Source organism: Phycodurus eques, chromosome 8 (genome assembly GCF_024500275.1).
Source record: "Phycodurus eques isolate BA_2022a chromosome 8, UOR_Pequ_1.1, whole genome shotgun sequence".
Lineage (NCBI taxonomy): Eukaryota > Metazoa > Chordata > Actinopteri > Syngnathiformes > Syngnathidae > Phycodurus > Phycodurus eques.
Window position 1 is genome coordinate 30,118,177 of NC_084532.1, and position 24,404 is coordinate 30,142,580.

Below are 24,404 nucleotides of genomic sequence, written 5' to 3' on the forward strand. Positions count from 1 at the left end.
CTTGAGCGCAACAATTCACAAACATGTTCCTCGGCGTTGTCTCCATCTAGAAAAGTGTGGATTTGAAACATTATGTCCGTCAAAGGAATGCTTTGAAACAAAGATCACGTCGAAATGATTTGAAACATAATGTGTATCAAGGAAATCATTTGAACTCTAATGTACATGAACGAATGGAGGTGACCAATCAGCTGATGTTGATTTGTCGGGCTTCTGATTGGTCACAATGTCAAAGTGATAATGTTCGTTCTCCACTCAAAAGTTGTGACTGCGAAGTAGCGAAGACTCAGACCGAGTCTTTATTGTTTGCCTCCTTGGAAAATGAGTATGCCATGTTGGAAATGTCCGAGTCAGAGAGTCTTTTCCTTTTTTTTGTTTCAGCTTTGCGTCTTGCAGGAAGATCCGTTCAAAGTGAAGCCGTCGGTGTTCAACAGTCAGCCTCAGGAGCTCCACGCCGACCCCTTCCACTCCGAGGACCCCTTCAGGACGGACCCTTTCAAAGGTGCTCCTCTCCTCGTCTTCTTCGTTGCTGCTCGTCGCTCTCGGCTCGCGCGGTTGTCGTTGCTGGCGAGGTTAGCTTCGTTCCGCTCGTGGGTTTCAAGCTTTTTGAGTTGTTGTCTTCCTCCTCCAGGAGACCCCTTCCAAAACGACCCCTTTGCAAAGCCGGCAACAGCCTCTGCAGGTATGCACTTACACACTTTTACTCTTTGTTTTAATGGGTGGGGGAAATACTTTTTAATTGCCTTTTAGAGGGAAGCACGTTGAACGGCTGGTTAGCACATCCGCCTCTGAGGACCGGTGTTCAAATCCCGGCCTCGCTTGTGTGGAGTTTCCATGTTCTCCCCGTGCCTGGGTGGCTTTTCTCTGGGCTTTTCACATCCCAAAAACAATTGGAGACTCTAAATTGCCCGTAGGTGTGAATGTCAGTGCGAATTGTTTCTATGTGCCCTGGTCAAAAGAAAACGATAGCATGCGAAACCAAAGACCTTTCCGTTAAGACAAACGTTGAATGTGTTTATATGCCACCTGTAGTTTTAATAACACCTACCTTCTATCTTCTTTGCCGCTGGCGCTATCGCTAATAACTCGCACACAGAATACAAAGAGGAGCTGGCAACAGAGATAAAAAGCGTACCAATAATTATTACCGCCTTTTGAAATTTTGTCAAACCACTTAAAAATGTGAAATTACACAACAAAGTATAAAAATAAAAAATCAGCTGCCTGTCTCCAAATTGTAAGATGTTCAATTTCTCCACCGATGATTTGGCCATGACGTGATCCAACCACAAATGGTTATGAGGATATAATCATGTCATTTGTATTTTAATATTCCGCCTCCTTGCACTTCTATTGCACTTTTCCACAGTGAATGGAATGAAGCGTAATGTCTAATATCTTGTCAAAGCGGAAAGCTCAGCAGAGCTGCGAGGTTGTTAGATTAGATAGATCTCAGATTAGCGTCGGCTTCTGATGAACGCGCATTTGCTGTGACATAGTAGCCAGAAAACGCTGTACGACCGACCTTGCCTACATACAAAAAGGAGCTTACAAGCATTCGGTGGCGTCTGTAGCCCAAAGTAGAAGGAGGCGGCGCGGGCAGTGGCTGATTTGCATGAGGAAGTCGACCCCAAACAAACCGCTGTGAGCAGGGCTGTTTAGAGGGTCTGATAGTGCTGCTTCATCATAAGGACAACATCGCCTCGTGTGGGTAAAATGTCAGGCTTGTGGTGCCGCTTATTGTCCTTGGTCTCACACACACGCGCGTGTGAAACCTCAGGCCCACTTCCTCCTCCTCCATCATATAGTGTAGTTTCACTGCTGCGCTCTCTCTCGATGGAAATCTGCCATCAAAATGAGTTCACACGGCCGTCGAGTTGCCGCCTATACCGTGACTTGTGCTTTACTTGAACTTTCTGTTTGCCATGCCGTCATCTGTTTTGGCTGCTTGCTTCTTCTGCGCAATATCTACTGGATAGTATCTATTCCATTGCAATATCGCGGTACTGTACGTCGCACCTGAGTGACCACCAAACCGCTGCTGGTCGCTCATTGTCTCTCAAAGGTTTAACATTTAAGGATACACTCCTAGAAATTACTAAAATAAACGGGCATGCTCACGTTAGCACTAGCCAGTATTTGATGTCACAGTCTCCACTTGACTGCAAAGGCCTCAGTCTGACTGACGCGTTCAATGTGGCCTGGTTTTCGTAGTTTCTCCAGTGAAGCTAACGTGTTTTTATGAAACGTTATTAGTCTCCAGTGAAGCTAACTTACAGGTTGGCAATTTTATGAAGTTAACATACATATTTTTATAAACAATATCGCCAATGAAACCAACTTTTTTTGGGGGGGGTCAATTTGACGTTAACATGTTTTTTGTAAATATGAAAATCTCCATGGAAGCTAACAGGTTTCTAAAGGCAATTACGTGAAGCTGACATGCATGATTTTACTGACAAGTTTATGAAGTTAACATGCAGGTTCATAGAAACATTTTTTCAGACAACCTTTACGAAGTTAAGATTCGTGTTTTAATAACATTAAAAAACTAACATAGACCAATTTATGAAGTTAACAAATGTTTTTATAAACATTGAAGTTTCCAAAGAAGCTCATGTACAGGATTTCTTAGACAATTTTCTAAGGCGGTGTTTATTTAGTTAACATGGGTTTTTGGAAAGATCGTTAAAGTCTCCAATGAAGCTAGCGCACCTTTTTATAATTAGAGCTGACCTCCGTTTACTCGCGGTTTGGCACCCACGCTTCACCGATTCGCAGATATTTTTTCTTCAATTTTTTTTCACATTTATTTATTTTTTTTCAAATTAGTTTAGTTTAGTTTATTTCTTTTTCTTTTCTGTTGTGGTAAAGAAGGAGCTAAGCCGAAAGGGAAGCTCTCACTTTACCGGTCGATCTATGGTGACGAGCTGTGGGTCGTGACCGGAAGAACAAGATCCCGGATACGAGCGACCGAAATGAGTTTCCTCCGCAGGGTGTCCGGGCTCTCCCTTAGAGATTTCGGCTTAGCTCCTTCTTCACCACAACAGACCGGTACAAAGTCCGCATCACTGCAGACGCCGCATCGATTCGCCTGTCGATCTCCCGTTCCGTTCTTCCCTCACTCGTGAACAAGACCCCGAGATACTTGAACTCCTCCACCCGGGGCAGGATCTCATCTCCGACCCGGAGAGGGCACGTCGCCCTTTTCCGACTGAGGACCCCACCATCCCCGCTATACACAGTGTTGATGGTGCACTGCTTCCCATCAACACTATCTTTCTAACTATACTGTAATATTAAAGACAATTTAATGTAGCAAACGTCCAGGTTTTTCTAAACAAGTCAGTCAAGAACTCAACCTTCTTGCTGCGAGGCAACAATGCAAACTACTTAACATTAGTTAAGTAGTCTACCGTACCTAATAAATGGAGTCATATTTGGCATTACAGATCCGTTTGGTGGCGACCCATTCAAAGAGACGGACCCGTTCAAGGCCTCGTCTGAAGATTTCTTCAAGAAAACCACAAAGACGGACCCCTTCGCCACAGCGGACCCCTTCAGCAAGAGTGCCACGCTACCCTCCAAGGTGACACATTCAGTCATAGCGTTGCATCGATTCACTTTTAATCACTTTAGAAGGTTTCTATGTAAAAGTGACTTTGAAATAGCTTGTTTACAAATGTAGCAGGAACAGTGTTTGCGCCACTCTGCTGATCTCAGTGATCTAATACCGCCATCTACAGGGCTCTCTTAGTCATTAGTTGTTCTACAAACCTGAATTTCACAAACAGGCTGGGCGAGACCCTCTTCCACACTTAGCCTTTCAAAGACATACTTGAATATAATCGTCGTTGGCAGTAAACGGTTCGCTTCCAGCTCATGAAGGTCGACAGCCACAAGTTTCAATGCAGATTGTCTCACGGTCAGTGAGAGTCAGCGTGAGACATTTTGAAAATAAAAACCTGTGAAAAAGTGTTCTTTCTTCTGCAGCAATTGAGCCATTTCACGAGCGGCGACCCGTTTTCCTCCAGCAACTCCAAATCCAAAGGGGCAGGTAGGAAGTTTCCCATCCAAGATGAAGCATCCAGGAGCGTTTATGGCTTTTTTTTGTTTTTGTTTTGTTTTTTTGACGCCGCCAGATTTGTTTGGCACTTTGGATCCGTTTGGCAGCGGCTCGTTCAGCAGCAGCAGTAAAAGCAGCTCCGCCGGGTTCGCCGACTTCAGTCACATGGGCAAGCCCCGAGACCCGTTCGAAGGCCGCGCCAGCTGGCTGCCAGACTACCAGAAGGTAACGCAAAAGAACGCTTCCCCAAGGGGCTCACGGTCGCATGGCTGTGACTAATGAGGTATACTTCCTTGTGGCCAGGCTGCGTTTGCAGATGATCCATTCAGCAGGAAGAGTGACACGCCCGCCCTGCCGCCCAAGAAAGGAGTTCCTCCGAGGCCCAAACCCCCCAGTGGTGAGCGGAGAATTAAAGACGCTACTTCCAAAATGTTAACCCCCGTTTATCATAGGGATATCCTTTTCAGGGCCACCCCACACGTTTTACCCATCCCACATTCTTTAAACACTTTGAAACTTAATCAACACTTTTTCACAGTATTCCTTAGCGCCTGTTTTCTCGTTGTCAAGTAATGGGAGACGAACCAATGAGATCACTTTGCGACTCTCGTGCTGGTTTCAGGCTGTTTATTTGTCTCGCTCACTTGAAGTTTACTGTAAAAACAGAAGAGCATCAAACGTTGTATATTTCAACAGCAAACTGTTCAACCAAACCATATCATATGAAAGTCCACTAGTTTAATGCTAACGTACAATGCAAAACACCATAGACAGTCTAACAGAAGTTAGCATAGATATGAGGGTCGTTTTACACCTTGAGACAGCTGCTTTTTTAACACACGGAGAAGCAACACATACAAATAGAGCATACATCATTACTCACAGGCATATATTCTCTGCTCCGTCATAACAGCAAATATTACTGGAGTTGGAGACCTTCTCTGCCTCTTCTATGATGGTGCTCAGTGCTGCCTGGCGTATTGCATAACAACTCGGTGTGACACTGATGGCACTGCAACTCACAATTGGGATTTGCCTGTACATTGTCCCCAAATGTTTTTTTAAATGGATTGCTTAGAAATATGAAAGCTCAACGTTGCTGTAGTAGGGGTTTCTCTGTATTGGCTTTCAATAGACATCTGGTTTGAAATAAAATATATAGATTTTGTCTCAATCATCTTGTGTCCGTTCAACACCTGGGCCAAAGTAAAGTCAAAACAAGCCCCTCCAAAAACACAAGAATAACTAAGCGTCGGGCATTATGTATTTTACATGAACCCAAGTCGCAGAGATTGGAGTAATATGTGCCGACTGAGTCAATGGATGATCTAAAAATGTCAGCGGTGGTTTTTACGTCCCAAAAAATGAGGATAATAGCTGTGCAGTGTGGTCATCGTAACATTACAATGAAAATGTATTATATGTCAACTTATTGAGATTGCACTATTACATAATAGTGGTGCCATTTTTTATAGAATGCCTTAAATGACAGGCTTATGGTACATGAGGACACATACGGTTGCAACTTTGATGTTGTGTGCTTTGCTGGCAGACACACCCTGACCTGCTTCCTCTCTCCTGTCAGCGTGCGTGCGGAGTCGTTCAAAAGCGCGGACATTGCTTTCTGTTCTTGTGTGTTTGTAACCTTTCATGTTGCAGTGGTCCCTCCCACACACAAACACGCACATGCACGCTCTCATACACAGGAGCAGCAGGTGTATCAGGTTAATGTTTGGGGTCACCGTTCATGTCAGCAGGTTTAACTGCTTCATGCAATTCGTGGTTAAAAAAAAAAAAAAAAAAAAAAAAAAAAAAAAGAGAGAAAAATAACATGCAAATGAATTGCCGCTGGTGTAGCGGTTCATTTGCAAAACAGGGTGGAGCGCATGACTGTGGTTTCTCTTGTGTGTGTGTGTGTGTGTGTGTTTGGGTTCTTCAAGAGGAAAAAACTGATTGCCAGCCACAGAGTTTCGCACTTGTGTGTGAACTCGTGGCCCGACTCGAGTTCGCACGCATTGCGACCAACCGGTCGTGTGGTTTTTAACACTTTGAAGAGCCAAGTGGCGCTCGCGTTTCCCACGATTGCAACTCTGGTAGAAGCAGCTTCATGTTGCAGTTCTTTCAGCGGCCGTAGTGGCGATGGCCTGCTTAAGCCCTAACCAGATCCTGCCCACGAAATCATTTCATGTGCCCCGCTAGAGCAAATCATGTGCATCTACTTCATGTTTCTGGCTCAAATCTTCATTAAAATTGCACGTCCAGCTATAACAAGCATTGTTTTGTTATCAAACCCTTTTTTAAAATGAATTGAACATTTGTCAAACAGGCTATTTTCCTTGACTTCCGCTTTCAAAAGTGGTTATTTGTCGAGTATGTTTAATATGGAATGAGGCAATTTTCCAGTGATATGATTTCGCAGTCATAATAGCCCTCCCTCAATGCGACTCGTGTCAAAACTGAGTTTGGAGAACACGCAGTGATGGTGGGCCAAGCTGTTTTCAAAGCAGAGTTCCCATATTGCCTTGTTGACGGACCTTTCAAGACCCGCTGAATACGGTGTTCTGCGACAGTCTAAGCACCACACCTACCTGCTTTGTTTCTAGCTTTTTCCATTCTCTAGTAACAAGCAGTACAACACGTGTTGATTTCACCAAAAACGCCGGTTTCTGATCAAAAAGCGCTTTTTGTGTCAAGCAGAACAGTGACTTTGACGCTACTATTTTGTTGCTTTTGGGACACCGCAAGCCATAAAACAAGACTGAGAGAGGGATTTTGAAGGCAAACTGCCTACCGCAACACATACTCTGTTGATACCATACACATACATACTTTGTTCAAGTGTGGATGCCTAAACTTGTCCCAACTTTCAAAGTTTTAGCATTTCTCTGTCTCATAATTGGCGTGACAAGATTCCCCCCTAAATCTTTGTCCTCAGCTCACAAGCTGTGCCGATCTCAAATCCCAGTGATCTAACGCTGCCATCTATTCGTGTCTGTTCATCATTACAGTGGTTTCTAACCCGGAATTTCACAAACAAGCTGGGCGGAACCCTCTTTCAATGACTACTCGTTGAAAATTGTACTTCATGAATATATTTGTCGTGGCAGTAAATGCTTGGATTCCACTTGCCCAGTATAAATGATCAATCCCCGGCCCCGCCTGTGTGGAGTTTGCATGTTCTCCCCGTGCCTGCGTGGCTCTTCTCCGGGCACTCCGCTTTGCTCCCGCATCCCAAAAACATGCGTGAATTGGAGACTCTAAATTGCCGGTAGGTGTTTGTTTGTTTCCATGTGCCCTGCGATTGGGTGGCGACCGGTTCAGGGTGTAGGCCGCCTCTCGCCCGACGATAGCTGGGACAGGCCCATGTGAGGACAAAGCGGTACGGAAAATGAATGAATGAATGAACCCTGAAATGGCAGTTAAGTGCCTTAACTGCCATTTCAAACCCAAATGGCAGAGTTTGCCTTTTTGGCTATAGGTCCTTGAGACTTTCGTGGGTCTGCTCGTGATTGACACGTCTACCAAATTCCATGTTGCCAAGTCAAACTCGTTTCCGGGGCAGAATATTTAAATTCATAAACTTCAAAAAGTTATAGCTACAGTTTGTGTGTTATGATGCAAGTCCTCAAATGTCACTGGCATGCTCTGACCACACACAATGACAAAAAGTCGAATCATTTGCGATTTAGCGTGACCCATGTGTGCAGTACACGTGGTTCAAATCTCATGGATGACCCTGTCGGCAACTTTATACTCCTTGAAGTCTCGGCGCCCTTTGCACGACGGTCATTGCGCCGGACTATCGCAATATGAGTCGTTCGAACTGCTCTAAGTGCTCGAGGACTCTGCATCTTTTTGCACAATTGTTTTTTGTCAATGTCTTTATGTCTCCAAAGTGTTCTGTAAATTGACCGTCTGTCGTACTAGAGCGGCTCCAACGACCGGAGACAAATTCCTTGTGTGTTTTGGACATACTTGGCAAATAAAGAGGATTCTGATTCTGAAGATGGGACAAAAATGGCAGCTTCAAACCCGAAATGGCTGACTTCCTGTGTCTTTTCAGGCATGGCTCCCTGAGACTTTTTGGTGGCAACAAAACTTCATGTCGCTGAGTGAAATTGTCTTCGAGGCCTGAATTATTAAGGAATTGTGACGTGTGCAACCGAGCCACGTATTGAATATGACATCGATATTTGAATGCTAGTTAATGAGCATAGCTCTTGTAAAAATGCCTTTCAAGAAGGAAAGTTGCAGTTTGCATCTGATAACGTTCGTGATCCGATGATCTGTTGTCAACAACAGCACCAGAGTGCTTATGTGGCCACAGACCAAACCAGATCTTCAACCAGGAAACCGTTGAGAGCGGTCGTGCTGGTTTTTGCGGGTTTCGTTGTTTGTCTTCCGCTTCCGACCAGATGTTCTTCTCTGCGATTACGCAACAATATAGAGCAGAAGCGTGCATACAAACAACAGTTGTGAAGCAAACGATTGTAGGTTTTCAATTGCCCGACGGAATCCTGATCTCAGTCCCATCGAAAATAATTGAAAATAGCTAAAAACATTGAAATTGTGGAGTAGTAACCAGAAATGTAACCGTGACCACGCCGTGTCTGCAGGTAAGACGACGCCGGTGAACACGTCCGGCCCGGCGGACCCCCCCAAGCCGTGCGACCCCTTCCAGCCGTTCGGCCGGGACGGCGCCGACCCCTTCCAGAGTAAAAAGGGGCCGGGGGACCCCTTCAGCGGCAAGGACCCCTTTGCCCCGCCGTCCTCGGCACCAGGCAAGACTCTCCCTAGGCCCTTGCAACGGTCACTTTGCTGACTGTAATTTGTGTTATGTGATTCCTGGAATTCCTTGAAGACTTTACCGATAGAGTATATTGTTTCTCGCATCTCCAAAATGACTACTTTTCAATAAATAAAAAAAAAAAAAAAAGTCATCTTGCTTGAGTTATACCGTTGCGCAAGTGCACCAACACAACACCGGCCCAAATCATGTTCAATCGCTAATTTAATGGACTAAAGTATTGCTCATTTCTAATTAATGATGACTCACCGACCAGACAAAACCTTTCACAAAAGCAAACGAATGTTGTTACATCGTCTTCCCCAAACTCTTTGTCAAAGTTCCCTCAATGCCATGTGTGATGCAATCCATAAAACGCTTGAGCGGACTAAGCAGGTTAATAGGCGTAAATTCATCTGCACGCGCTTACCTTCGTGGCTGACCAAACTATTTTCAACAAGTTGCTTGATAATGTGTAAAAATAGCAGACCACGTGGGGACAGACCATGAGTATCGCTTTGTGAACAAATATGAAATTGAGCGTATTTGGGCGAACGGGGCTTGCACCCGAGAGCAACGATGTGCAACTTGATCCGCTGAGTTGATGGATTGCTAATGTGTGTGTGTTGTTTCCTCCTTGACAGGACCTGACAAGGTTAAGGTGAGTCTGACTTTTTTTGAATGAACACTACCAGACAGTGTCACAGATGCAACACAACACGCATCGCAAATTGTCAGCCATCTTTGATGTGCTTGACTGCAACGTTGTCAGACCAGGTAAGCTGTGAGTGGCATATTTCCTACAGTCTCTAATGCAACACAGGTGGACTAATTGGGAATCTCGTTCATAGACAAACACACTAATCAAGAGCCATTTTCGCACGGCTTTCCTGCCATATTGGCTCATTAGAGGCATAACTGTAGCGCCTGCATTTTTCCCAACTGTACCAGGACATTTCTGTGTCTGTAGTGCAAATCCACAAAGCCAAAATATGTGGATCGACCTTCGCCGCTAAACAGCAAGCCAGTAGGAAAGTAGGAAAGTGCTCTACTTCAGATAAAAAGTCTTTTGCCATATAAAATATGTATCCAAAAAAAAGAGAGAGTTTCTGTGTCTGACTGTTATCAAAAATGTCATGAACTGGCGAATAGGAAAGTCGCAAAAAGTATTAATGGGTTTACGTGGAGGCGACGTACACGCCAGCATCCTCGCACTTCTGCTGCGTATCACATCAAATCATCTTGTCATGATTTGTTTATTTCTAAGGCTAATGTTGTTCCATGATATTAAGTTTTGGGTTCACAATTCAGGTTATATTTAGCTTTTAACCCCTTGTTTACCACAGGGGGGGGGGGGGGGGGGGTTAGGTTCTGGACCACCCTCACAATAAGTGAAATCTGTGAAGTGGCTACCACATTTTATTGGATCATTAATACATATTTTAAAGCTGGATGAACCTCCCCAGCCTCTTATAAATCTTCCCCACACTCCTATTAACCTTTACCATACTCTTATAAACACCTTCTATACTCTTAAGCGCCTTTTAAACTCTTAAATATACAGTAATGCACAGTAGTTCTTTACACTATGTACATTTTGTTGCTTGTAATGTGTTGTAATTAATTTTTCTTTAGTTTGTTCTGTTTTTGTTTTTTTTACATTTTTGTTTTAGGCTAGTAAGCGGTTTTTTTTGTTTTTGTTTTCAAAAATAATTACAGCATACACTCAAAATCCCATGAGATGATGAATAATGCATGATACATATGAATATGAAAAAAAAACAGCACACTGAATCCGCAATTGGTGAATTGTGAAATAGCGAGGGAGCACTGTATAGCACAGGTGTCAAACTCACAGCCCGGGGGCTAGATTCGGCCCACCACATCATTTTATGTGGCCCAGAAGGCAAATTATTTCAACTTCCATGATTCTTGATCAAATCTGTAACAAAATTTCAAATTGTCATAAGTAATAATAAATAATTTTGAGATATTGCAAGCATTTTTTTCATTACCAACCCCCTTTTATAGTAACCTGAACAGTAGTTAAAGTATTATCCTTGACTTCTGATTTCAAAACGAATTATCCATCGAATTGTTGCGTATCTCTAATACTACAGAGGCGATTTAAAATAAATAAATAAATACATTTTAAAAAAAATCACAGTCATAAAGGCCCTCTGAGGGAAACCGTAACTAGAGTGTGGACCACGACAAAAATGAGTTTGACACGCCTGCTGTATAGGCAATTCTAAATATTTGGGGGGGGTCCAAAAGGTCCACTGTACTCACGGGCTCTGTTGTGGCTCTGATTCTAAGTTATAAGCTGTAAAATCGGCGGGTCGACCAGCTAGCTAGCTACCTATAAGACAAGAAAGTTCATCTCGGTCTAAAACTACCTTATAAAGCAGGGGTGCCAAACTCATTTTTGTCACGGGCCACATCGCAGTTATGGTTCCACTCGGAGTTCCGTTATGGCTGCAAACCCATATGAATATATGATTGCCTCATATTATTTCATATACACAAATTAATGGATAATTACTTTTGAAATCAAAAGCCAGTAAAAAGTGTTTGTTCAACTAAAGTATGAATCAATTTTATTTTAAAAGTGGGGTTGGTGAACAAAAAAATGCTTGCAATATCTCAATATTTTTAAAAGTGAAGCCAATTTGGAATTTTGGTATTTTAGCGAGAAACACAAAGTTGATGCTGATGCACACTCTCGCGGGCCACATAAAATGACGTGGTGGGCCGGATCTGGCCCCCGGGGCCACCAGTTTGACACCTGGAAATAATGTTCATTATAATGGGCCAAATATTGCTTCCTGGCATTATAAGTCTGAAATTTTGTTTTGGAGAAAAACAAATGTTAATTGAACAAATCCAACATTCAGTTGCAAATTCAGCGTCACTTCCAAGTAGCTCGCAGAAGCCAGACGGAAGCCAAGAAGGATGTTCGGCTCCCTTGGGCACGCGCACTGGCAAGGCTGCGAGGCCTTTTTTTTTTACACCATAATATATTGCTGAAAGTTGAATTTGCAGCTGAATACGTTGAATTTTTGAAGTTAAAAAGCGTACATTGAATATTTTGTTGCTAATAATATTCTGTATGACTAATTGAGATTCAGAATCTGATGGCATAGATATACTTCCGTATTTAGATAGCGGCATGTCACGCTCAGATGGCTTATTAGGATTCCCACATAGTTTCCAGGCAGGACACGCCCCACTGCAACATGATTGGCGCTCGCATTGCAGGGCAGGCTACGCAGCTGTAACGACACGACCATCGCGAACATGTATCACATTTGTACGAAATAAAAACAAAGAAATGTGTTAGGTTTAGGGCAAGGATTGAGGGTGAAGGCGGTTGAGGATGGTTTCAGGTTAGGATTAGGGTGGGTCAGGGTAAATGGCGAACATATTACCGCTGCCACACTTGAGTCACATACTTCTTTTCCCATCTGGGAGCAGTAGGGTGTGTTCTACAGGGATACAACAGCCAATCGTAGTGCAGCGGCGCGTGTCCTGGAGCCAGTCATACTCTGCCTAGGAACTATGTGGGAATCCTAATAACGCCGCTCGGACATGTTAGCAGAAGCTAACGTTGAATGTGTGTGTGCGCGCACACCAGTTTAACAACGAGGCCCAGCAGCTGGAGTGGGCCAAGCGGGAGAGCGAGCGAGCCGAGCGGGAGCGCCTGAAACGTCTGCGGCAGCAGGAGCAGGAAGACCTGGAGCTCGCCATCGCCCTCAGCAAGGCCGAGATGTCCAACGCGTGACCGCCCGCTCGCCGAACGACCAATGTGACACTTGATTATTATCTTCTCTCTCACACTCGCGCGCACACACACACACACACACACACACGATGAACGCTCCCAGGATGAACAAAAACGCAAACCACCTCTGAGTTTTGCGTTGAGCCCAAGCGACATTTTCTCTTACGGGAGCGTCGGTTAGCATCTTCTGTTGCTAAAAGAACGCTCTGGAATGACTGAATGGGATTAGACGCTCTTCTTCATCATCCTCATCATCATTAATGATTCACTGTGATGAGAGGTCAGAAAAGGTCAGAAAAACCTCAATTTTTGTGTTCCTTAAACCCCTGTGGGTCCTTCTAACTGGAGTCACTCCCGAGCGTCCAATCCCGACACTTCTGCACAACAAAAGGACGGACATTCGGGAAGTTAGCGACCAGCGACGTTAGCTCGCGGTTTTCGCCCCGTTGTCATCGTCGTCTTTCCGCCGACCTTTCGACACGGTTTCTATTTCCCGTGTGACTTTCCGGAAACCTGCTCGTTAGCTTCATTGACGACTCTAAATTGAATGTGAGGGCGAATGGTCGTTTGTCCTGCCATTGACTGGCGACCAGTCTGGGGTGTGCCCCGCCTCTCGCCCGAGCTCAGCTGGGATTGGCTCCGGCGGGATGGATGGATTTCCGCTGAAAGACAAACGACGGCGTAGCGCTAAAGCAGTATTACCTTGTAATTGCACGTTTGTATCATTTTGATGAAGTCATCAGGGAATCTTGTTGTTTTTTTTTAACCCAAATGTTTGAAGCTTATGTTTTGGGGATGTTTTAAACTTCCGCTGACGATGTCGTCAAACTGACAAACGACTTTTTTGAACCACTCGTTAACGGTTTCAACTTTTGTTGTTTTGGATGGATGTGACTGAACACACTGCTGACTTTTGTCCTCATTCATCTGACATACTTATTTATTCCTAATGTTGGGAAGTTTACATTGCGCTCCCTTGAAGATCAAAACCACTTAAAAAAAAAAAAAAAAAAAAAAACCACACAAACGTTTGTCGAATGTTGTGATTGCCGTGCTGGATAGACACGACTCGAAGACAAACAAATGACACACTCCTGGTTAAAAAATAATAATAATTATGCGGGTCCCCAGACGGGACCTGGGGGGATGATACCCCCCATCAACCCCTCACCTCCCACCCCATGTTGTGTCTGTCGAATCCTGTCTCGAAACTTGAATTTTACACCACTGGCTATCGTCACGCATCTGAGTGACGCAAAAATGCTGATGAAAAAAAGCAAGAAACTAAAAATGTTGGTTGTATATTTTTCTTTTTATCAATCGGTCTGATGTAAGTTTCCATCAGGACTGTAACAAAAGACGACTTTTGAACTGTACGAGCTAAATTCTTGTGTTATTGTTATTTTTTTCCAAAACGCAAATGTTCCTATTAATGTGAAGTGTCTGAAGATTGGTCGCCTTCAAGTTGCTATGCAGCTGCCGCTTTTGCCGAATTTCAAACGGGTTCTCACCGTTTTTGGGTTTACAGTACACAGAACCATTCGCTGTTTTTTTGGTAAGCTAAATGCGCTAACACGCTGAGCCAGGGAGCCAGTCGTTTTCTTGAGTCTCTGGATTGATTGGTTGCTCTGCTTTTGCTCCTTTAAATTGGTGGATTATGGCTAGCTCGCAGGCTAGCTCGCTTGTGTCTGTCTGCCAGGACTGCTAACATTGTAGGCACAGTTTCATTTGATGGAATTGTTCAATTATGATGTGAAGTAACCGATGGCTAACCGCCACCTAATAACTTGGCACACTAACAAGCTAACATTGTAGCATGCTGAACCATCAAAGAAGTTGTTTTCTTGAGTGGCTAGATTAAATTAATGGTGGCTCTGCACGCTAGTGCTAGCTCGTAGGCTAGCTCTGCTAATGTTAGCTTGTTGGTGTATTACCGCCTGGACTGCTAACTTGGTAACACGTTTTTATCATTTATATTTTGTTGTAATGTAATGTAAACAGCTAGAATGCTAAAAAATCAAACCAATCATTTTCTTGAGTCCTTTTATCAAGTTTTTTTTTCTAGCAGCTAGCTCTCACTAGTTCAGGTGATGTTAGCGTGTTTGTTTTCCTGCCTGGGCTGCCAACATTTTAAAATGCCTGTTTTCATTTAGGCTTTGTTAACTTTATCACTTATCACTACGATATGTTTTGGTCGCTAGCCGTCGGCTAACAAGATGGTGGCTCAGCTTGTGCTCCTCCTATCTCGCAGGCTAGCTTTACTCATGTTAGCTGGTCGTAGAAATGTCACAAATGGGCTTTTAAAAATATCTCTGCCGTTTCGCTAACAAGCAGTAGCTAGCCACCAGCTAACATGCTAGCCTGCTTCTATTGAGTTTGGCATGTGTTTCACGTAGCGGAGTTGCTAACTGGTAGCTAGGCACCACTGTAGGCAATGTCGCTGCTAATGAGCTAATTTGTGTGTGTCAGACATCGTCAAAGTTGCTTCATCGCCGTCGTACCTTTTGCGTTTATGCGAAGCTAATTAGCCTAGCCTCGCTTTGTCTCTTCCATTGAGCCCTACTGTGAAACCTCAGCTGTGCGCCTTGTACTGCTTTTTGAGCGGCGACCGTTCGAACCGTTCATGCTGTATTTGTCTCCCTTGTGCAATAGGTGTTTTAGTTTTTATGTCATGTATGTTGTTTCATGTGTTTCATCAGTTTGATGCACTTGCAGCTTCTGATCCCTTTGGAGAAATGAAACATTTCGGGGAGTAAGAATATTAAGAGGATGTTTTTAACCCTGTTTTCTTGACAACGTGCACATTATTTTTTTTGCTGAGCTGTCTTAATCCAGATGCTGTGTATACTTTCACATCTCTTGTATGAAGAAAAAGTGTTACACTAACAATCGAGTAGCCAAACGGTGGTCGTCTCGATTGGACGTTTTTGTTGAAAGAAAGGAAAAAAAAAAAAAAAAAAGACTTCTACCTGACACGTGTCTCCTCTTTCCTTTGGATGCATACTTACACGCATAAAAAAACAAATATATAAAACTTTTCCTCGAAAGTAGTAGTGGATTGTAGAAGGTGTTGGAGCATGGCGAAGGCCGTAGAAGCTTGTTTCAGGTAGTTGAACCATAGCACATTTTCCTGTGTTTGTGATACTTTGTTATGGTCCGATGAAACCAAAGTTGAACATTTTGGCCATCGTTCCAAAATGTATGTTTGCCAACATCATCTCAAGGATACCATAATGAAGCTTGGTGGTGCTGGCGTCATGCTTTGGGGCGGTTTTCTGGGGCTTTCCACAAAATGGAAGACATTATGAGCAGTTCCCAATACTGTCAGTGTTAGCACAAAACCAGGCTTCTGCTACGTAGCAAAACTAATGGGAGGAAAAGTCTCCTCAAACAGCTGAACTGTATTTGGGGTTCATTAGGAATTTGAAAAGTTTGCAGGTGTGTACTTACTCCCCTTTAACATGAGTTTGAATGCGTTTGGTTCATTCTGAACAGTCACTTCCGAGTTATAAGAGGGTGTGCACACTTCCCCTCTTGAAAAGATTTTGTAGAACTCATCATTTTAATGATTCATCTTGCTCTTTTTTTAATATGTCACTAAAACCTGGCATTTCAACAGGGCTGTGTAGACTTTTCAGACCCACTGTATATATGAGGTGTGTCAGAAAGGTTCCAGGACCGAGGATCTTGAATATACAGCATTTCAAATCCAAACCGCCCGTTTCCCCCTTGGAAGTAACCCTCCTGGAGTCCCAAGGCACTTTTGCAGCCTTCTCTGCTACACATTGGTGCGGTCCTGGAAGAATTGTTCCGGGATCCTCCGCAGCACCGTCGTCCACGTCTTCAAACGGTTCCCCTTTATGACATCCGTCCTTGAGCTCGCGAAAGAGGAGAAAGCACATGGAGGTTGCTTCAGCGCGTCCGGGAAGCGGCGGATGCTCAGGACATCGCGAGCAGCCCTGTCGCGGTGAAGCCGCCACAAGTTGTCCTGCCGCAACTCTGAAGGATAAAACTCCCAGCTTGGGTTTGAAATATATGGCGGCTGAAATCAGTATTTGACATTTTTCTCACTAAATATATTTCCAAAGGTGCCATTGACATGAAAATTTCGCCAGATGCTGGCAACAATCCAAGTAATCCCTATATACAAAAAAGTAGAACAAATAAGATCAGAAATTAAGTTGTGTAATAATGTGAGATGACACACGGAAAAAGTATTGAACACGCCAAGCGATATTTATTGAATACTTTTACAAAAGCCTTTGTTTGCAATGACAGCTTCACGACGCCTCCTGTACGGAAAAACGAGCCTCATGCATCGCTCTGGTGTGATTTTGGCCCATTCCGCCACACAAGCAGTCTTCGACTCGCGAAGGTTCTGTGGGCTTCTTTTGTGGACCTTGAGTTTCATTTTTTTTCCCCCCCCCAAAGATTTTCGATTGGATTCGAGTCCGGTGATCGACTGGGCCGTTCTTCGTTTATTTCCCTTTGAAACCTTTTGAGAGTTTCCCCGGCAGTATGTTTTGGATCATTATCCTGCTGAAATGCCCCCCCCGCCGTTTCATTTTCATCATCCTCGTCCATGATAGCAGATTTTTGTCACGAATGTCTCGGTACAGGCGGCACGGCGGCCGACTGGTTAGAGCGTCAGCTTCGCAGTTCTGAGGACCCGGGTTCGATCCCCGGCCCCGCCTGTGTGGAGTTTGCTTGTTCTCCCCGTGCCTGCGTGGCTTTTCTCCGGGCACTCCGGTTTCCTCCCACATCCCAAAAACATGCATGAATTGGAGACTCTAAATTGCCCGTGGGCATGACTGTGAGTGCGAATGTTTGTCTGTTTGTATGTGCCCTGCGATTGGCTGGCAACCGGTTGAGGGCGTACCCCGCCTCCTGCCCGATGACAGCCGGGATAGGCTCCGGCACGCCCGCGACCCGAGTGAGGAGAAGCGGCTCAGAAAATGGATGGATGGATGTCTCGGTACATTTGCCCATTCATCCTTCCTCCAACGATGTGAAGTTTACCAGGCCCATTTGCATAAAGCGGCCCCACCCCATCATGTTCCCACCTCCCAACTTCACGGTCGCTATGCTATGGGAGTAGTCGGAGGGAGGAGGTATTCAAATCTATCAAAAAGTAGCGGAAGGTTGTAGGTAGTCGATAGTGGTCGGAGGTATTGGAAAGCATCCGACACGTCCCGATCCTTAAATTGCAGTTTTGCCAGCCGTTGCGCTCACTTGGCCCAGTAGGAGGCGTTCTCGTCACATCCTTCCCACAGTGCACTCTGCTGACAACGAATAGCTGATGAAAATAGGATTCATTTATTTACAAAGTCGTCATTAAAGCAAACAAAAGAAGATTTAGCTTGAGTAAACATGCTAATAGTATAAACCAAACTTTCTTCCCCATACCCCCTCTTTCTTTTCTGACGCGGTGTGTTAGTGATTCGTACGTTTGCCTCGCACTTCTGAGGTTCTGGGATCAAGTCTCAATTTTCATGTCATCAAGTCATGTCGTTGTTCATATAGTTAGCTGGCAGTTGTCGGTCCAGTTGTTGCCATCAACGGCGCGTGTAGAGTTGTTACCACATACTCGTAGTCTGTCTGACAGTTGTCGTTACTTCGAGTTCTATACGTCTTGTTCCATCATCGTGTCGTCGTTTGCGGTTCAGAGTTGTCGCGATAAAGTCGTCATCTTTTATCCTTTGAGTTGTTATGCTTGCTGCTGTACTAAAGTTGCATGCGGTTAGTCTGGCCGTTGTTGGTTTCAAATCGTGCAGTATTTCATACATGTCGTGGAATAATCTGTTACAATCAGTTCCGATCAAGTTGTGTGGTTATTACAACTGTCGTGCAGTTCTGCAGTCAGTCGGACGGTCGTCGTATCCTGCAGCTAGTTGTACAGTTCCGATGAATACGTACTTGTGGAGTTGCTATGGTGATGTCGAAATGTGTCACGTGACCCGGCAGGAAGGTTCAGTGAGCCGCTGTTTGATGTTATCGGTTTAATTATATACATACATTTTCTCTTTGTATATAGCGTACAGACGAGCGTTTTGTGTCCACGAGAGGGCGCCGTCACGCTGCGTGAAAAGCAGTTTTGCGAGAAAACGTCGTCGTCGTCGTCGTCTTCTTGGGTTTTGCGTCCTTGTGGGGGCGCACGAAGAGCAGTTCTGCACCAAAACGTTGTGGCCGCCTTTGCGTCCGCAGACGCAAAGTCGGAGGAGTGCCAGCTCCCTCCGGCGTCACGTGCTGCTGACTTGTCATCTGTTACACTTTTTCATTCAGGACAACGTTCTATGAAATATGTATTCGTTGCGCCGACCCCCGAGCAAGGCGCGCATCACATGTGTCTCTTCATGTGCAGGGCCAGGTGGTCGGAGCGGGAGAAGGCGCGCTCGCACAGGTGGCACCGGAAGGGCCGGTGCCCGGTGTGCTTGCGGAAGTGGCGCGTCAGCTCGTCGGAGCGGGCGAACTTCCAGCCGCAACCTTCCCACGTGCAGTGGTAGGGTTTCTCTCCTGGAAAAGAAAGGAGACGAGTGAGTGATGTTACGCGGGCGGGCGACGGGGCGGCGGGCTTACCCGTATGCGTCCTGTGGTGCGCCTTGAGGTGCGAGCTCTTGGTGTACGTCTTGCCGCATCCGGCGTAGGTGCACGTGTGGGCGGCGGTGCGCTTGCGGGGCCAGGTGCGCCGCCCCCGGCGGGGCTCGCCGTCCGTCGAGTCCGGCGGCGACGACGGCGGCGTCGGCAGCGGGCGCCGCCCGCCGGACTGCTGCTGTTGCGGCGGCTGCGTGTACAAGGCGGGAAAGTGGCAGTGCGCGCCGGAGGAAAACTGAAGCTGAAGGTGCCGGCGCTGGCGGTCGAAGCTCTGCGGGAAGTTCGCGATGTCGTCGGGGCTGAGGGGCGGCGTCGGGTTTCCGGCGCCTCGCGTGGGCGAGCTAGCCAGGCGGGGCTGCGGGCGCGAGAGGGCGCACGACGTCACGCCGCCCTCCTGCTTCACCTCGTCGAAGGTCTGCGGCACGGCGCCCGCCGGGGGCCCGTAGGAGTCGGGCTCCGGTTTGACGCACGGGCGGTCCGGGAAGGAGTCTGAGAAGCGACGTCCCGAGTCGAGAGAAGGTCCCGAGGAGTCCCGGAAAGCCGACGAGCTGACGAAGAAGCGGCCCTGGACGCCGGAGCCCGAAGCCCCGGCCCGGAAGCCGTCGACGTCCGCGTCGCACTGCAGCAGTTCGGCCATCAGGCCGCTGTACGGCGGCGGAGGGTGAGGGGGGGATGCGTAGCCCTGCCGACGGTACCCGGGAGCCCCGCCGTCCGGACTCCGGTACGAGGCGGCCGCGGCCGTGTCTGCGCTGATGATGCTGTGGGCCAGGATAAAGTCCAAGTCCAGGAAGGTGTCCGGGTCCTCGTCGTCTTTTCGGGGTCCCCTCCAGACCTGGAGAACAACGGCAGCGGTTTTCAGTTTTCGTTTCCGCTCGCGCTCATTCGTGCCGCGGCGAGCCGGCCCGGACTGCTTGCCGGCCAATCGCAGTGCACGTGAGCAATTTAGTCTTCAGTCAATCTAACGTGCGAAAGGAAGGTTTTGAACCCTGACCTTCAACGCAGCCAGCGCGGCGGCACTTGCTAACCGCAAGCCCGCCGCGCTGCTCAACCCAAACAATTCATTTCTTGACAACTTCAACACAAAAGCAAAAGTGACTTACTTCTTCCTTCTGCGTGGAAAAAGTGGAGAATGAAGGTAAAATGGTTCCGCTGGAGGCCATCTCGCGTTTGGTTGAAAATGGAAACTCGTCCAAAAGGGAGGAAAAGTGGAGAAAGTGGAGAAAGTGGAGCGAGTCGGCGCTGGCGACGCGCGGCGCCGGCCGGCCGTCTGGTGCCGCTTGCCCGGAGGAGGCGACGAGCGAGGCGAGCGAGCTGGCGAGGGAGGGGAGACGAGCGGCGGCGGCGGCGGCGGAGGAGGAGGAGGAATGTGAGCACGTCTCCGCCGCCGGCTGCTTTTCAACTCCTCGGCGGCGCAGACACGCCACCCCCCCCCCCCCCCCCCCACCGCCCCCGGCCCCACCCAACCACGCACCGCCTCCGCAAGTTCAAGGCGAAAGTTGGCAAAACAAAAGTGAGAAACAGGAGATCTTTTGGAGCCGACTTCAATGTCCCAATGGTGATCATTTATTGTTCGTGCAAATCTCTATGGGCACTCCGTGTATTTGATTGATTGATTGATTGATTGATTGATTACGGTACGGCCAAATGCACTGCTACCTGCGCCTTGGCACTGCCGATACGCGTTGGCGTCGCGCCCGCCGACGTCGGTCCAAAGCGCAAGCGCACACGCCCACGCGCACAGGTGTGCGTGTGCGCGCGCGCGCGCCGATAAAGGAAAGTCGCTAATTAGACGCTCGGGATCCTTAGAGGGCGGCGACGGCGTGCGTCAGAGGGCAAAGCGGCGTCGGTCGACACGACTCGTGCCAAACGCACCTTCCGCTGGTACTGGCGCTCGCGCTCGCGTACTAGTGCCGCGTGCGCTTGTCCTCCTCTTCTGGCATTTGCGTTGCATCGCTGTCATTTTGGGGAAACCGCAATTTATTTGAAGATGAGTTTCAAACTCTCAAAGTTGGCCAGAAACGCAGCCGACCCTAACCGAATCATTTTTGGGGGGCTTCGGCAGCGCGTGACGGGACGGATTCCGTGTGAACTCGCGAGATCGGATTTTTCCACGGCACCGGTCTGTCGCGCCCGATCCCGCGAAGGGGCGTGGCTTGTGACGAATCGCTAATCGCTAACGGCTGACGAGGGCGCGGCAACATCAAAGCTTCGTCCGTCACGCGGAAATCACTCGCGCTCGCGTTCCGGTGCGGCGACCGCTCACGGGTTGCCGTGACGACCGGCGATCGGTGTTGCGCTTGCAACATTTGAACTTGTCGTGGCTTTTAAAGTCGCGACAATTGTGCACATTGTGTTGCTTTTAAGCATTTCAATTTGGATCTTGCTAATAGTTCACGTGTATTAATGTCTATTTTAATTTTGGGGTTTTAATCAAGCCTATTTTAATTGTCAGTTTTGAATGTTTTTATTCATGTCTATTTTTAATGTTTTTGAGTCACGTCTGTTTGTTTAATGTCAGTGTTTTAATCATGTCTGTTATTAAAAAGGTTACAAATCTTTGCCTCGTTTTGTTTGTAATCATTTCTGTATTGAGTCATGTCACTTTTCTGTTTTGAGTTTTTAATCACGTCTATTTTTAATGTTGTTTTGTCTTTGTTTTGAATCCCGTTTTCAATATAAATGTGTATATTTGTCACGTCTGTTCTAAATGTGCATTTTTAGTATTCATTTTCATATTGAGTTTTTTTTCCCTTGTCTTTTTAAGTTTTGGGGATCATGTTCATTTGAGTCGTAACTGTTTTAAATGTCCATTTGAATAAAGCTGTTTTTAGTCACGACTGTCTCTACTGTCATTTTTTTAATGCTGTTGTTTTCAAATACGTAATCATGTCTATTTTAAACCATCTCTGTTTGAAATGATAAATGTCTAAAACAATGTTGATTTATAATGTCTTTCCAGGAAGGACCGGCTGTTTGTACACAAAGTCTCGCGCTGTTGACATTTGGAACAAAAGGTAAGACGACGACAAGGCTCGAGATGTCATCAGAACGGGGGAAAAAAAACGCTTCCAGCATCAAAAGCTTTTGGAACACTTAAGTCACATTTCAACATTCTTGACTGGCAGGTTAAAAAAAAAAAACAACAACAAAAACAAAAACAAAAACCACCCCAAAAAAAGCACCTTCTTCTGTAATGTGCGTTTCATTTTGAGTACTGGTACATTGGAACCGGAACTCATACTAGTATGCCGAATATTGTACACCGCGACTGCCGCTGGCAACACTGCGGGGACGATGTGATTATTTGATTTCGATGCCAAGCTATTAGGCTGGGAAAGAAGTGACCTTCTCCAAACAAGTTCAGCAAATTTAAAAACGACACGTTTCGGCCCTAAAATCTGCCAATGGAAGATTCTTAAAAGAAGATAGATCTCGTATCTTCAAACAAGTCTTTTTGTCTCGGGGAAAATTGAGGCCTTGAAATAAGTTGACGACGATGTTTTCACTCGAAATGAGGCCGATCCACCAAATAAGTTTTGGCCGCGTCGCGGAGGAAAGTTCCATGTTGTTCTGGTACTTTACGAGGTATGTCTCCTTTGGTCGTGATTGGAAACCAAGTCTTAGTTGGTTGAACTTTGTTTGGTTTTGCTTTGCGTCCTGCGAGGGTCCTGCGAGGGTCCTGGCATCCTCGCTGCCTGCCTGCCTGCGTGCGTGCGTGCGCTTATATAGGCGAGTTATTTTGAAACGCACGCCCCCTTCCTGTGGTTCCTCCGGTTCTTTATTAGCGCACTTCCTCAGGAAGTCCGCTCAGAATCGGGCTCCTGCCGCACCGGGCCGCGCAGGGGAGCCCGAGTCCGGTCGGGACCTCTTCCAAGGTCGGACAGACACGGAGAGAAAACACGGGCCGAGCGCTCGCTCGGATTGCCTTCCTTTGGACCGACACGCTCGTGTCTTTTGTCAAGCGCAAAACGCAAGACATTGCTAGCGTGCTAACAGGAGACGCGGAAGCGCAAAGTCGGGTGTCAAGAACCCGATTGGGTTTGTCATGATGACGGGACAAAATGGCTGAACGTGCCGTCCCGTTCACTTTCTGCTTCTTTCGAACAACATAAAACGTTCAGTCGTTACAAAATATTCAGTCGAAGTTTACTGTCAAAACAAGCACGTAGCCTCTGCTAGATTAACGTTTACATAGCAAGGGCGATGCCGTTGATATGCTAACGTTAGCATTGATCGTCGCCTTTTAGGACCCGGCGTTCCAAAACTACACAAAACAAAGAGAATTCAATCTTGTGTTTTGAAAACCACATCGCTTCGCCTTAAGAAAGTCCACTTAGCTTATTGCAAACAAACAATGCAAAACGCCATTGACATGCTAACGGTTAACATCAATAGTTTTGGAAGATGCAGAGCAGCACATGTAGACAGATAATCTACGAACACTAACTGGCGTATCCTGTGTAAAACACTAACCCGCGTTTGAAACCCTAACCCTGTCTCGAAAACCTTAACCCAAATTCGAAAACCTAACCTCGGCTTCAAACCCAGACTGGAAAGCTTAACTCGAAGCCCTAACCTTGTCTCGGACCTGCATATATACCACGTGTATGTATTCGTACATGTACCGTACGTACACCCGTGCGTAACCGTGGCGTCCGTTAGATCCCTATTTGTCGGGAAAAAACATCCTTCTCTCGCTATTCTGCCATTTAGCAAATAGTTTGAAAGACCGAAGGTTAACTAACCCGCCAACACGGGACAACCTCAAACCGACCTCCGACTTTTTCCTCGTGCCGGCGAGCTCGTTTCTTTTCCTACTCCGCACACGCGCGCACACGTGGAGGCAGTTTGGCTTGAAGATGCTCACCGCAATTGGACTATGATTTGAATTGAATTGGTCTATGACTTAATTTGATCTAGACTGTGACTTGCTAAGGACGAGACGACGACTCGATTCGATGTCGTCTACGGCTAGAGTTGAACTCGTACGACATGATTTGGACGAGACTACAACTGGATTTGACTTCATTGACCGAGACTAAGACGCTACTCGACGATTGGACGTATTTTATCGGCAAGTCTCGCCGAACTCTCCGTCGGTCGTCAGCGTAACGACGCGGCTGCCGGGTTACCGCGGTCACGTAAGCAGAGGTGCTGGAGGCGTACTGGCGCGTGTA

General features: G+C 46.5%; 2 protein-coding genes across 7 annotated transcripts in view; one reads left to right on the plus strand and one right to left on the minus strand.

Annotated features, from left to right (window-relative positions):
* The window catches only part of eps15l1a (epidermal growth factor receptor pathway substrate 15-like 1a), a 38,732-nt gene extending 19,283 nt beyond the window's left edge, over window positions 1-19,449 (plus strand). For all 6 annotated transcript variants that reach the window (XM_061682953.1, XM_061682954.1, XM_061682956.1 and 3 more), the window contains 9 exons: window positions 382-502; window positions 632-682; window positions 3,453-3,589; window positions 3,994-4,057; window positions 4,143-4,291; window positions 4,370-4,463; window positions 8,683-8,847; window positions 9,497-9,513; window positions 12,490-19,449. In XM_061682953.1, the coding sequence (XP_061538937.1) occupies window positions 382-502; window positions 632-682; window positions 3,453-3,589; window positions 3,994-4,057; window positions 4,143-4,291; window positions 4,370-4,463; window positions 8,683-8,847; window positions 9,497-9,513; window positions 12,490-12,636 (945 nt within the window). In that variant the 3' untranslated portion in view covers window positions 12,637-19,449. The remainder of the gene's footprint in view (window positions 1-381; window positions 503-631; window positions 683-3,452; window positions 3,590-3,993; window positions 4,058-4,142; window positions 4,292-4,369; window positions 4,464-8,682; window positions 8,848-9,496; window positions 9,514-12,489) is intronic.
* Window positions 16,828-20,632, minus strand: LOC133405897 (Krueppel-like factor 2). Its single transcript, XM_061682960.1, has 3 exons — window positions 20,328-20,632; window positions 19,213-20,059; window positions 16,828-19,149 (listed from the first exon to the last, which is right to left on the minus strand). Exons 1-3 carry the CDS (start codon window positions 20,385-20,387, stop codon window positions 18,974-18,976), a joined length of 1,083 nt encoding a protein of 360 aa, XP_061538944.1. The 5' UTR covers window positions 20,388-20,632; the 3' UTR covers window positions 16,828-18,973.
* Window positions 20,633-24,404: the final 3,772 nt, after the last annotated feature.

Coding starts and splice junctions, on each gene's coding strand:
- LOC133405897 (XM_061682960.1), bottom strand. CDS start 20,387: ATGGCCTCCAGCGGAACCATTTTACCTTCATTCTCCACTTTTTCCACG. Junction 20,060..20,327: donor TTTCCACGCAGAAGGAAGAA/GTAAGTCACTTT, acceptor GTTGTTCTCCAG/GTCTGGAGGGGACCCCGAAA. Junction 19,150..19,212: donor GCACCACAGGACGCATACGG/GTAAGCCCGCCG, acceptor TTTCTTTTCCAG/GAGAGAAACCCTACCACTGC.